This window comes from Aquarana catesbeiana, linkage group LG04, assembly GCF_042186555.1.
Source record: "Aquarana catesbeiana isolate 2022-GZ linkage group LG04, ASM4218655v1, whole genome shotgun sequence".
In the NCBI taxonomy this organism is placed as follows: Eukaryota; Metazoa; Chordata; class Amphibia; order Anura; family Ranidae; genus Aquarana; species Aquarana catesbeiana.
Window position 1 is genome coordinate 686,724,011 of NC_133327.1, and position 14,949 is coordinate 686,738,959.

General features: G+C 45.3%; 1 protein-coding gene across 1 annotated transcript in view; it reads left to right on the plus strand.

The window, feature by feature from the left end:
- The window catches only part of ALK (ALK receptor tyrosine kinase), a gene marked incomplete in the record, with an annotated part of 645,074 nt that overhangs the window by 492,742 nt on the left and 137,383 nt on the right, over positions 1 to 14,949 (plus strand). The window contains 1 exon segment of the mRNA XM_073628762.1: positions 9,919 to 10,072. Coding sequence (XP_073484863.1) covers positions 9,919 to 10,072 — 154 coding nt within the window.

A 14,949-nucleotide genomic window follows, 5' to 3' on the forward strand; every position in this document is an offset into this window, starting at 1 on the left:
AGTGGGGGCATGTGATGTCACAGTGGGGGCATGTGATGTCACAGTGGGAGCATTTGATGGGCACAGTGGGGGCATGTGATGTCACAGTGGGAGCGTTTGATGGGCACAGTGGGAGCATTTGATGGGCACAGTGGCAGCATTTGATGGGCACAGTGGCAAAGTTTGATGGGCACAGTGAGAGCATTCGATGGGCACAGTGGGAGCATTCGATGGGCACAGTGGGAGCATTTGATGGGCACAGTGGCTGCATTTGATGGGAACAGTGGGAGCATTTGATGGGCGCAGTGGGAGCATTTGATGGGCGCAGTGGGAGCATTTGATGGGCACAGTGGGAGCATTTGATGGGCACAGTGGGATCATTTGATGGGCACAGTGGGAGCATTTGATGGGCACAGTGGGAGCATTTGATGGGCACAGTGGGATCATTTGATGGGCACAGTGGGATCATTTGATGGCACGGTGGGATCATTTGATGGCACGGTGGGATTATTTGATGGCACGGTGGGATTATTTGATGGCACGGTGGGATTATTTGATGGCACGGTGGGATTATTTGATGGCACGGTGGGATTATTTGATGGCACGGTGGGATTATTTGATGGCACGGTGGGATTATTTGATGGCACAGTGGGATTATTTGATGGCACAGTGGGATTATTTGATGGCACAGTGGTGGCAATTGATGGACACAGTGGGAGCATTTGATGGGCACAGTGGGAGCATTTGATGGGCACAGTGGGATTATTTGATGGCACAGTGGTGGCAATTGATGGGCACAGTGGCTGCATTTGAAGGCACATAGGTTGCGTTTAATGGTTAATGGGCACAGTGAGGCTGCAATTGATGATTTTTTCTTCAGAATGTTTGTTTGCGCCCCCCAAAAAAATTTTGAGCACCAGCCACCACTGTTCAAACCTTAATACCATAAATAATAAACATGTTATTAGATTTTTACTCCAGGGGTATATAATGTTTGGCAGTTCTAAAGAAATAATGCATGAAAATCTAACTTAACCCATTCGATTTTAATTGACTAAAATGTATTGGAGATTTTTAGTCTACTAAAATACTAAAAAAAAAACTAAAACAACTCAGATGACTAAAATACGACTAAAACTAAAATGGCATTTTAGTCAAAAGACTAGAACTAAAACTAAATCAAAATTTGATGTCAAACCTAATGCCGCGTACACACGAGCGGACTTTCCGGCATACTTGGTCTGGCGGACCAGAGTCCGCCAAACAATCTGACCGTGTGTAGGCTCCGGCGGACTTTTCCGCCGAACTTTTTCCCAAAAGCCCGCCGGACCTAGATTTGAAACATGTTTTAAATCTTTCCATCGGACTCAGTTTCAGGCGTAAAGTCTGCTCGTCTGTGTGCTGGTCCGATGGAAAGCCCGCTCGTCTGTATGCTGGTCCAATGGACCAGATACGACGCAAGGGCAGGGTATTGCATTTCGCGCTCGCTGCAATAGGAAAAGCAAATTTTCCTATTGCGGCGAGCGCGGGGCATACCAGGCCCTTAGGTCTGGTATGGATTATAAAGGGAAACCCCTACGCCGAAAAAACGGCATGGGGTCCCCCCTAAAATCCATACCAGACCCCGATCCGAGCACGCAGCCCGGCCGGTCAGGAAAGGGGGTGTGGACGAGCGAGCGCCCCCCCCCTCCTGAACCGTACCAGGCCGCATGCCCTCAACATGGGGGGTGGGTGCTTTGGGGAGGGGGGGCCCTTGTCCCCATGTTGATGAGGACAAGGGCCTCTTCCTGACAACCCTGGCCGGAGGAAGACCCCCCCCGGAGCTGTTTAATAAATTATTTTAAAAACCTGTGTAGTGTGTTTTATTATTGACACTTTTTCCCTAGATGAATAGGTAGGGGTACCATGTACCCCATACTCATTCACATAGGGTGGGGGGGCCGGGATCTGGGGGCCCTCTTATTATAGGGGGCTCCTGGATTCCGATAAGCCCCCCCGCCCGCAGACCCTGACAACCAACGGCCAGGGTCGTCGGGAAGAGGCCCTTGTCCTCATCAACATGGGGACAAGGTGCTTTGGGGTGGGGGGGCCCCGCAGGGCCCCCCTCCCCAAAGCACCCATACCCCATGTTAAGGGCATGCGGCCGGGTACGGTTCAGGGGGGGGGGGGGGCGCTCGCTTGTCCTCACCCCCTTTCCTGACCGGCCGGGCTGCGTGCTCGGATCGGGTCTGGTATCGATTTTGGGGGGGACCCCACGCCGTTTTTTCGGCGTAGGGGCTTTCCTTTATAATGCATACCAGACCTAAGGGCCTGGTATGACCCGCGACGGGGCTCGCAAGGTGTCAATCTCGCCGATAAAAGCGGCAAGATTGACTTCCTTTTCTAGTCCCGTCGCACCTGAGTCACGTTCAAAATGAACGGACTTGTCCATGTGTGGGCAAGTCCGTTAATTCTGAAAGTCCGCCGTAACTCCGGCGAAAGTCCGTCGGAAAGACGGGCGGACCTAGCCCGCCGGAAAGTCCGGTCGTGTGTGGGCAAGTTCGTCCGTTTTAAAGTCCGGCGAACCTGGCGGACAAAGTCCGTCGAAAAGTGTGCCGGACCAAGTATGCCAGAAAGTCCGATCGTGTGTACGCGGCATAACACTGCCTGGTGATCCTGCCAGTAACACACTTCCTTTCCTAAGAGGACAATTCTCATTCCCTCTACTGGAGGAGCAGCATTGTCACGCTAGACTGATTTGGGCTACAAACTCCTCCCACTCTACTCATCTCCATTACATAGCAGCAAGGAGCTTTGTAGTACACAAAAGAGAGCTGAGAAAGGTGAAAACATTGCTTGAGATATCAGTTTAGTCTATTGGTCTCCAAACTGCAGCTTGACTTTAACAGCCCCTGAAAGACAACTACACACCAAAATCCCCCCTCCACCAAATGATTTGGACCAGTGCACAAAGCAAGGTACATAAAGACATGGATGAGCGAGTTTGGGGTGGTGGAACTTGACTGACCTGCACAGAGTCCTGACCTCAACCCGATAAAACACCTTTGGGATGAATTGGAGCGGAGACTGCGAGCCAGGCCTTCTCGTCCAACATCAGTGCCTGACCTCACAAATGCGTTTCTAGGAAGAATGGTCAAACATTCCCATAGACACACTCCTAAAGCTTGTGGACGGCCTTCCCAGAAGAGTTGAAGCTGTTATAGCTGCAATGGGCGGGGCCAAGTCAATATTGAACCCTACGGACTAAGATTGGGATGCTTGTAAAGGCAGGCGTCCCAATACTTTTGGTAATATAGTGAAGCTTTTTGCTGCCCATAGATAGGTATGGGCTCTCTTCCTCTCCACAGCATGGGTCAATGCTCATTAAATAATGTGGATGCAAAGCACCACTATTGTCGTATATTTTACATTTATTGGCAGCACACAAAGGTTACATTTACTTACTAAAATATATGTGTATCGGCTTCTCAACAAGGAACAAAGGTCAATAGCTTTCCATGGCCCTCTCTTCTGTCACTGCACGACTCTCAGCGTGGTGATGTCACAGCCACGCCTCCTGACGTGTTGCGGCTAATCGGGACTCTCTCGAAGATGCTTGAACTGTGTTATCCATAAATGCTCTCAGATATATATATGGCTCTTGAATTGCTCACAGGCAAGTATATAAACTCAAGATGGCGTAAGGGACATCCTGTATGGTGACTGGTGCACAGATATGCGCATAGCATCGCTCATAGAAATGAGCAAAGGCACATTGCTAATAGAAACGAGCGTGGACGTATTGCTCATGTGTGCCCAAAGTTTCTGGCGCCAGACGGGCTATTTAAGGAACGATCTCTGCTCACTGTCAAGGCTGATTGGTCTTCAGCTTCATCTGAGTCCTGAGAGTAATCCTGTATCTGATTTCTGTTGATGACCCGGCTTGGTTACTGACCTGATCCTGGATTGTACCTCTACCCACCTGTTCCTGACTTTGGATTTGTTCCTGACCACCCTTCCACCTACGCTTCTGTACCTCTTTGCCAGCCTTCTACTGACCTTGGCTACCTCTGTGGCCTAGCTCCAGCTTCCGACTTGACTTCATACCACTTTTGAGTGTCTGCTTTGGCTGTCCTTCATAACCGCTCCAATCATCGCAGTGTGTTCCTGCCTAAAACCTGCTGAGAGCCTCGACAAGCCACGCTTCCAGAACCTGCAGTACATGCGGAGTGCTCTTTTAACCTCAGCTTGTCCAGCGTGCATCACATCTGCTCCTGGCCTGAAGTCCTGCCTGACTTCTCGAACCTGCATCTCCTGCTGCACGTTCTGCTATCAACACCTCCCGTCACTTGTGTTCATCCTGTCCCTGGGCACCATCTGTTCCACCTTTAGTGAGGCCTGGGCTGGAGATACAAGAGAGGCCAACCTCACCAATTCAGTCTCCTACCAGGTACATGACAGATGGAAGGAGAGGGAGAAGGAAGAAGGAGAATCCACCTAGTGTAGCAGTTTCAAACGTAATTTATTTAAGAGAAAACAGGCTAAAGTACTCACAAATAAGGAATATAATCACAGCATCACAGAACAAGCCAACACCACCCCTTGCAAGCCGGCATGCTGACACCACCACAATGTGCGATGTCCCACCCCAACGCACCTCACTCTAAAGAACGTCCCCAGAGGAAAGCCGGAGTCACGGTGAAGGCAACAAATGCAATGTATCCTCAAACTGTTCACAATGCAGCAACACAACCATCGATAGCCAGTGGGAATAGATATTAATGCAATACATTCTTGCCTGCGTTGGAATCCTTATCCTAGGGTGGAGTGCTCAGTTGAATAAGATGGCGGCCAAAAGGCCTCTTACCACTGATAGAGTTGGTCCTTGGTCCCAGGAAGTCCACATTGTTTTGTAGCAGTTGTAAGGAAAACTGCCCCGTTAGTTCTGGAACTGTCACCTCTTTCTCAAGTTCAAGGGATGACTCTATCGTCTCTTTTTGCATTAGCTCCCCCACTGCCTCAAGGGTTCCCCCACTGCCTCCATTGGGACCTACTGCCCTCAGACCAGTACTACAGGCAAGGGGTCTATCGGTTTTCCAGGAGACACGTTTAGATTGCTGGTCTATCTAACTAAACTTGTGTGTTTACCTTCTTAGGACAGGCACAATAGGACTCAGAGGACGTTAGGCTTCCCCCTGTTTGAACAGTTTAAATACTTAAGTAAGCATCTCTAGTGATATCTTTGTGTTGATGGGAGAGTCTGTATTTGAAAGATCATGTGTCCCCCTCCGCTTTTCTTGCATCACTTCATGAGTAAAGTCTAATAAATGTCATCTGTCACTAGGCTGGCCTTTTTATCCAATTCCCTATGAATGCTATCCACATCTTCTGCAAGCTTCTGGACTCAGAAAAACCCACTGAAAGTAGCATACACCTCCACAACGATAACACATCACGAAAACTGGCAAGTTCTCGGCTGGATGGGCTCATGACTTCTCTCCAGGTTGCAACAAGTTGTGGAGGAGTTACCACTTCCATCATTCAAGACATCTGCATCTTGGAATGAAGATCCACTGCAATCATTTGTCTAATACCATCCAACATTCTTTCTGTTCTTCACACAACCTGGTGGCGGTGACTGGGTTCATGATGGATACTTGACTCCTCCATGTGGTCATTATCCTGCTAAAGGGTCAGAGGGAATCCCGGATGAGCCCCCTATTGTACCACTACCTCCTAGCTGCTGGATGTATCAGGTTCCTCTATGCTCTGAACCCAGGTGATACTAACGCACCTTGAACTTTTCAGAATGGGTTGTGTTGAAGAAAATAAAAAGCCCCGTGAAAGAAATTAGTTAGGCAACAAATGCAATGATGTTTCGAATAGTTTACAATGTGAAAAGGCATAAAGATTTATCATTGCTTCTTTCCTTTATTTCTTCTTTCTGCTGTCTTCCTGTTTTTCCTTCATTCCTTCCTTCCTTTCTCCAACTCCACATTCCTCCCACCCTTTCCTTTTCCTTTTCCCTTTCCTTTCCCTTTCCTTTTCCCTTTCCCTTCTCTTTCCTTTCCTCCTCCCATTCATCTTGCCTTCCTCCTGCCCGACCTTTCTCTTTCCTTTCTCCCACCCACTTTGCCTCCTTTTTTTCTACCCTTTCTTCCTTCTTTCCTTCCTGTCCTTGATTTCATCTTTCCTTTATGACACATTTTATTCCTTCCATCCTCTAGTCTTTAGTTCTTTCCTCTGTCCTTCCTTCCTTCCTTCCTTCCTTCCTTCCTTCCTTCCTTCCTTCCTTCCTTCCTTCCTTCCTTCCTTCCTTCCTTCCTTCCTTCCTTCCTTCCTTCCTTCCTTCCTTCCTTTTTTCCTCCTGCCCTTCCTTTCTCTTTTCTTTCTCCCACCCTTTATTTCTTCTGTGTTTTTTTTTTCTTTTCTTTTCATTTTCTTTTCTTCTTTTTTTTCCAAGTGGAAGATAATTGTATTGCTGCATTGGGGGGGGGGGGGGGGGGGGGGTCGGGTGGAGCTGAAATCATTTTCTCTCTGTAGATCCACTTTTAAAAAATAAATAAAAAAAAAAGATATAAAATCTCAATTGTATAAAGTTTTAATCTTTATTGTAAAATCAAACTGACCAAAAACAATTAGAGTTTCCTTTTACCTTGGGCGTAATCCATTACAGATCTCTGTGTGACCGGTGGCTGAGCTGAAGAAGGTCTAATGGGACAAAGAAACAGATTTTCTTCCTTTATTTTGCTCCTCTGTGATGAGAATCAGCAGGGCCGGCGCCATATTTTGGTGGAATTATCAGGATCTTGTCTAGAATTAATGAAGAACTTTTTTTTTCCTAGTAGTGATGCTCCTCAGGGCAGAGATAGAGATGGATATTAATCCTTAATTAACATGATGTCAAATCTTCAGCCTGAGATCACTCAGCCATATAATTCAGACACAGGTAGCTGGCTTCCGTCCAATGGCTGATGAGTGACAAGTCCTACTGTGCCATCAGCCGACACCTGAGGTTAATCAGCAATTAAAGTGATCAAACACGGTATATCAGGAGCGTTAGCTAGAGGAAGGAGCAGAGTCCTCCAGCAGTGCAGAGTATTTCAGGAGAGGAGAGTTATAGAGGAAGGAGCAGAGTCCTCCAGGAAAGGAGGGTTATAGAGGAAGGAGTACAAAGACAAGTGTGTTTTGCCTACAGTCAAGCATGGTGGTGGGAGTGTCATGGTCTGGGGCTGCATGAGTGCTGCCGGCACTGGGGGGGCTACAGATCATTGAGGGAACCATGAATGCCAACATGTACTGTGACCTACTGAAGCAGAGCATTATCCCCTCCCTTCAGAGACTGGGCCGCAGGGCAGTATTCCAACATGATAACCACCCCAAACACATCTCCAAGACGACCACTGACTTGCTAAAGAAGCTGAGGGTAAAGGTGATGGACTGGCCAAGCATGTCTCCAGACCTAAACCCTATTGATCATCTGTGGGACATCCTCAAACGGAAGATGGAGGAATGCAAGGTCTCTAACATCCACCAGCTCCGTGATGTCATCATGGAGGAGTGGAAGAGGACTCCAGTGACAACCTGTGAAGCTCTGGTGACCTCCATGCCCAAGAGGGTTAAGGCAGTGCTGGAAAATAATGGTGGCCACACAAAATATTGACACTTTGGGCCCAATTTGGACATTTTCACTTAGGGGTGTACTCACTTTTGTGGCCAGCTGTTTAGACATTAATGGCTGTGTGTTGAGTTATTTTGAGGGGACAGCAAATTTACACTGTTATACAAGCGGAACACTCACTACTTTACATTGTAGCAAAGTGTCATTTCTTCAGTGTTGTCACATGAAAAGATAGAAGAAAAGATTTACAAAATGTTTTTGGTTTTTGTTTTTAAGCATGTAAACAAGAAAAAACCTAAAACAGCTCTAGCAAGGAAAGGGTTAATGGGGGTATTTAATAGACCAAAGGGAGGAAATAAGAGAAGTTGATTGTTGGGGTTTATATACATTGTAACCTGTTATAATATTGTTTCTTCTCATATTTAGGAATTGCTCTCTGTGGTTTCGCTTCATTTCTAGAATTGATATTTGTGGATTTTACTCTCTAAGTAGAATCCAATTTACAGAAGAGGAAGATTAGGCCGGTGCCTAGAGGTGCCAGTGCTGGAGAGGCCCCCCGAATGCCGCAGAGCAGTCACAGCCTCCATCTGCTGCATTGCCTGGCCGGTCCATGGTGCTTCCCCACCATCTGTCACCGGGAATGTCATTACCCGTCTCTAGTCCATTGTTTTCCGGAAAGAATTTTATCTCATTTTCATGATTTGCTCTTCTATGTTTTTATTTATTGTATTAAAGCTGAACTCCGGCCCGATAAAAGAGGCACAAATAATGCAGCTCCTAATTCATTACTACATTGTTACATTTATATTTTAAACACAAGCAGTGTGTGAGTACCCCAATGTCACCTGGTATCAGCTTCTTGCAGTCCTTGTACAGCAGAGCTCAGGCTGGGAGAATAAGAAGCAGCACAAGGAGACAGTCAGTTCATTTGCTGATCGGAGGAGAGAGCAGAATGACAGAAAGCTCATCGCTGCTTCTTCTCCTTTCACTGTCCAGTCACAGGCTGGGGATGGGTCAGGGGCAACCTGGGCTCAGAGGAAGGTGGTTGAATGATGCTGGCTGTCAGACTGAGGATAGAAAAAATGTACTGCAAGGGAAATCTCTGGATTAAAGGTGGATATTGTAGGAAACATTGGTTTGGTTATGTTTTTTTTAATATATTATATATAGAGCTCATATATAAAATGAGTTTTTTTTTAATGGGCTATTTTTTTTTTTTAATTGTAAGGGGCTATTTATTATGAATTTTTTAAGGGGCTATTCATTATTATTTATTTATTTTTACTTTATTGAGCTATTAATTATTTTATTTATTTGTTTTATTTCAATGGGCTTTTTTTTTTTTTCATTTCAATGGGCTATTCATTATTACTTTAACGGGATTTTCATTATTATTATTTATTAATTTTAATAGGCTATTCATTTTTTTTTACTTTATTGGGCTACTGTATTCATTATTTTATTTATTTATTTGTTTTATGTCAATGGGCTATTCATTACTATTTTAAGGGGCTTTTCATTATTATTATTATTATTATTATTAATATTATTATTATTATTATTATTATTTATTCATTTTTTTCTTTTTTAATTTAATGTTTTTTTTGTTTTTTTTTTTTACATTTATTTTATTGAGATATTCATTTTTATCATTTATCGTTATTTTGGGCAGAACTTCTGCTGCTTTTGTGTCTTGTTTTTTTTTTCTCTCTCTCTCCTACACATTGGGGTCTATTTAAAAATAAATAAATAAATAAATTGCTGTGCAAATGTCTCAAACCATCATGAATAATTGTTGTAATCTGTGTAGTAAATTTATTTCCTATGATCAGCTCCATCTAGTGGCCAAAAAATGTGGTATTTTCCGGACTGAGATTTCAAGAAAATACTACATTATGCCCACCGGATGGAGCTGATGATCCTAGGAGAACATATTAGACAAATTGCGGGGGGGTTTGTGACGACTGTGGAATGCTGACAACACACACAGTATGTTTGCAACTTGAGTGGTGTCAGCCCTGCCAACTGTCTTTTGCTACTCTCAGACTCTCCTCCCGCTCTCACAATTCAAGCAAATTGTTTTGTAGTTCAGGATAAGAATTAGGAGGGCCAAATAATACAGATAGACGACACAGGAAGTGTGAAGAGGACAGCTCTTCAGTTCTGGCGGGATCAATAGATATAGATCTGCTGTACTGTACCGATAGGCTCCTGTTTAGGCCACCGATGAGACCACGCCTACCTCCCAAATAGTCCTGATTGGCTGCTATCAATCACTGGATTCTGCCTGCTCCATGAAATGGTGACCCCAATGTAACGGGGTGTTCCTTGTCTTGCAGGTTATTGGTTGTTCACAACGTGCGGAGCCAGCGGCCCTCATGGGCCGAGTCAGAAGCTCTGCGACGAATCCTACGAGAACTTCAGTGTGATCGTCGGGACGGCGACACAGAGGGGCGTACAGATCTGGAGGGTGCCCGAAACCAACCGATACAGGTGATGCTTGTGGCTGTTTAATTTTTTTACATACTGTAAATATAAAAAATAATATATAATATAAAAAAAAAAAATATATATATATATATATATATATATATATATATATATATATATATATATATATATATATATATATATATATATAATACTTTTAAATATATATAGATAAATATATAAAGTACACACAATATGAATAAATGCACAAAATATAAAAATAAATATAGATAGATAAATACGATATATAGATAGATAAATACGATAGATAGATAGATAGATAGATAGATAGATAGATAGATAGATAGATAGATAGATAGATAAATACGATAACGGAAAATTGTATACATACCTTCCGTAATTTTCCTTTCCTGACGCATCCCATGGCAGCACACACATTGGGTTGTGACTCCGCCTCCACAACCTGATAGGACTAGTTAGCTATAAGATCTTGAAGAGGAGTCCACCTTGCATTCTCAGTAACTATCACCTTAGAGGGGTGGGTTCTGTGTGCTGCCATGGGATGCGTCAGGAAAGGAAAATTACGGAAGGTATGTATACAATTTTCCGTTTTCCTGACGCATCATGGCAGCACACACATTGGGAAATAACTCGCTAAATGGGTGGGTGCTTTCAAAAGATTTTTATTTGCTCAAGTACAGGGTATAGAAGAATTAGTCTGAATGATTGACCTCCCGAACTCAACCGTAGTTAATTGAGCCGGGTCTATTCTGTAGTGTGAAATGAAAGTGTTTCTGGAAGACCAAGTTGCTGCCTTGCAAATGGTTTCTGAGGACACTCTACAATATGCTACCCAGGAGGTCGCTACCGCTCTAGTCGAGTGGGCTTTTAATCCGTCCGGTATTGGGAGTAGCTGAATTTGGTACGCTCTTTTGATGATTCTCACTAACCAAGACGCTATTGTTCTCGAGGAAGCTGCCTGGCCTTTTCTTGGGCCATGTGGTATGACTAAAAGGTTGTCAGTCTTTCTGAATTGCTTGGTAGTTTCTAAGTAGGTGGAGATCACCAATTTAACGTCCAACGGATGTGGGTTCCCTTCACTAGTAAGAAAAACTGGGAGATTGATCTCTGATTTGAAGTGGAAGGTAGACGCTACCTTAGGTATAAATTTTTCTGACGGTCTGAGGACGACTCTATCCGGGTAGAAGACCAGATGCGGTTCTTTGATTAGTAGCGCCTGTAACTCTGAGACTCTTTTGGCAGATGTTATTGCTACCAGGAAAGATAATTTAAATGTTAGATCCCATAAGGATACTGATTCCAGGGGAAAGAAGGGTTCTCTAGACAGAGCTTCTAGTACAATCGATAGGTCCAAGGTCAGAAAGGTTGGTTTTCTTGGTGGCCTTATTTTCAGGCATGCTTTTTGGAATTGGATTATGAGCGGATCTAGGGCCCATTTGGTTCCCGTCATTGCGGATAGTGCCGAGACTTGGACTTTGAGAGTGCTGGAAGCCAGTCCCTTCTCCAGCCCTAGTTGTAGAAATTCTAGGATTTGAGAGACTGAAGGAGAGAGTGGGTTCCAAGACTGCTGTTGTGAAAATTCGGTGAATTTTTTCCAGATTTTGCTATACGTGTTGTTTGTTGTCCCTTTCCTTGCCTGTTGAAGTGTATTCACTACTCTAAGTGAGCATCCTTGGTCTAGTAGCCTCTCCCTTTCAACCTCCAGGCTGTTAGGTGTAGTCGATCCGGTGCTGGGTGAAGGAATGGGCCTTGTGAGAGCAAATCTGGGGTTACTGGGAGCGGCAACGGCTCTTCTGTGTTTAGTTGCAGGATGGTTGCAAACCATGGCCTTCTCGGCCAGAACGGCAACACCGCTATGACTATGGACGTTGATCTCCTCAGTCTGGCCAGAAATCTGGCTATTAGGGGAATCGGAGGAAAGACATATCCCAAGTGGAAACTCCATGGGTGATGGAGACAGTCGATCCCTGCCGCCGTTGGATAGGTGGCTCTCGATAGGAACCAAGGGCATTTGTTGTTCTGTGGAGTTGCTGCCAAATCCATATCGGGGATTCCCCATTTGCGAGTGAGCAGAGCGAATACTTGAGGGTTGAGAGACCACTCGTTGTTTGATATAAATATTCGGCTCAGGTCGTCTGCGAGTTGGTTCTGTACTGCCGGGACGTAGATTGCCTTTAGATCTGTCAGATGAACTTGAGCCCATTCGATTATTGGGCGAACCTCTTCCATGAGTGTGTTGCTCCGGGTGCCTCCTTGTCTGTGAACGTAATTCACAGCCACTGTGTTGTCCATGCGTAGGAGAGCGTATCTTCCTGTAAGGAGTGGTCCGAATGTTAGTAAAGCTTTCCAGGCGGCTCTGAGTTCCAGAATGTTTGAAACTATCCCCTGCGGGCGAAAGGACCAACGGCCCTGTACCCCTTGATGCTGATAATGTGCTCCCCACCCCTGGAGGCTGGCATCCGTGGTGATTATTTCTGGTAGTGGCGGTATTATGGGACGGCTGCGTGAGAGGTTGCTGATTCGGGTCCACCACCATGCCGACTTCTTTACTGCTGGATTGATCCTGATCCGCTGGTTCATTGATGATCCGTTCCACTGTTTTAGGAATGAATTCTGGAATGTTCTTGAATTCCACTGCGCCCACTGGACCATTAAGAAGGTGGAAGACATTGACCCCAAGATGCTCAGACACGTTCTGGCTGATAAGTATTCTGCTGCCAGGAGTTTCTTTATTTTCTGTACTAGCGGGTCTATTTTCGCTTGAGGAAGACCGACTGTGTTGGAGTTGGTGTCTATCTCGGCTCCCAAAAAAATGATTCTTTGTGCCGGAATCAGGTTGCTCTTTTTCCAATTTATTATCCAGCCAAACTGTTGGAGTGTGGAAATTAATATTGTTTGATGTAGAAGCAGAGTTTGTCGGCTGTCGGCTAGTAGCAGTATGTCATCGAGATAATGTAGGACTCTCAGACCTTTCTCCCTCAGCTGTGCTATTATCGGTAGCAGGACTTTCATAAAAGTTCTGGGGGCTGTTGATATTCCAAATGGGAGGCTTTGAAACTGAAAATGTTGGCGACCTATTGCGAAGCGTAGATATTTTTGGAAGGTTTGGTGTACGGGAATATGTAAGTAGGCGTCGGACAAATCGACCGATAGCATCCAATCCTTTGCTCCTATTGCTAGCAGTACTGATTGCAGGCTCTCCATTTTGAATGATTCGACTAGAATCGTTTCATTGAGACTTTTTAGATCGAGTACCGGTCTCAAGTCTCCTGTCTTTTTCGTTACTAGAAAAAGAGGAGAATAGAATCCTGTGGCTTCCTGTTCCCGTGGAACCTCTATGATTGCCTGTTTTTGTAGTAATTCTAGAATATACTTGATTAGAAGCTTTCGCTTCGGAAGAGAAGACGGTAGTCTGGTAACTCTGTAGAACTCTTTGGGTGGCTTGTGCTTGAATGTCCATTTGTGGCCCTCCTGGATGGTGGAAATCGTCTAGGGGTCTCTTATAGAGTGTATCCATACGTGAGCAAACAGCCTCAACCTCGCACCTACTATTGCGAGTTGGGCTTGCGTGCCATCAAAACGACTTCTGTTGATCCCCTGAGTTGGGGTTTTTGGGCTTCTGTACCCTCACAAAGGCTGGTTGCGGGTTTTGCCAATTCCGCTTAAATTGTTTACCTGGCCTATAAGACCTTGCTTCTCGATATCTTTCGGGCAGATGTCGTCTGAAGGGTGGGTTCTTTTGCTGTTTGGGTCTCCTATCTGAGGGAATGAGGCCCGATTCACCCCCCGTTACTTTCGAGATTGCAGAATCTAGTTTAGGCCCGAATAGGTTTGTTCCGTCGTATGGGATTCTACACCAACTGGATTTTGAAGTCGCATCTGCGACCCATGGCTTTAACCACAACGCTCTTCTGGCTGTTACTGCCGCCAACATTGCTCTTGCTGAGGATCTTATGATGTCCACCGATGCCTCCGCCACGAAGTCTCCCGCCAGGCTGAGTTCCTGTAAAGCGGACGTGATCTTTTCCCGCTCTGCTGCTTCTAGTAATAATTTTTCGATGTTAGACGCCCAGCTGGAGATGGCTCTACCGACTGCTGCTAGTGTAACTGCCGGCCTGCAGGCCCCTCCTGCCGCTGAATAGGCTTTTTTAAGATCAAGGTCTATCTTGCGGTCCATTATGTCTCTAAAGGTGACGGCATCTTCAATTGTTAATGTTACATGACGCGCCAGGCGCATTAGTGATGAATCAACCACAGGTGCTGCGATGAGAGGATTTACCTTTGGTTCCCTCAGTGGGTAAAGCTTGGCTAGCCTATTATTTAGGCCGGATTTTTTATCTGGCTTTTGCCATTCATCTTTTATTAACTCTTCAAGCTCATCGATAAAGGGAAAGGTTTCGGGGTCTCTTTTTAGGTTAGGAAAGTATTTCCTTAGTTTGCAAAGAGCGTCCTTTTCTTCCTCCCATCCGATCGCCTCCTTTACTGCTCTCGCAAAAGGGTCTATTAATGCGAAGTCGAAGGAAGTGGGTACTAGACCCTCCTCTTCCTCTGGTGAATCCTCTTGGTCCTGGGGATCGTAAGGAGTTGAGGCCGGAATGGATTGTCCAACTGATTCGGATGTTGCTCCCTGCAGGATAGATTCTTTTACGGTTTCTCTTATTATGTTGGATGCCTGCACTGCGTCCGCTTCCTTGTTGCGGGTTACCTCTTCTAAGCATGTTTGGCATACTAGTTTGCCAGATAGCGCTTGCGCTCCACAGACCCAGCATGTATTGGCCGCAGGGCGGATACACTGCTCATCTCGTGGTTGACGGGAAGATGTTGAATCTCTATGGTGGGAGGATCTTGAATGACTTCTTCGAGAATGAGAGTGTCTTGAAGGTGAACGCTCTTTTCTT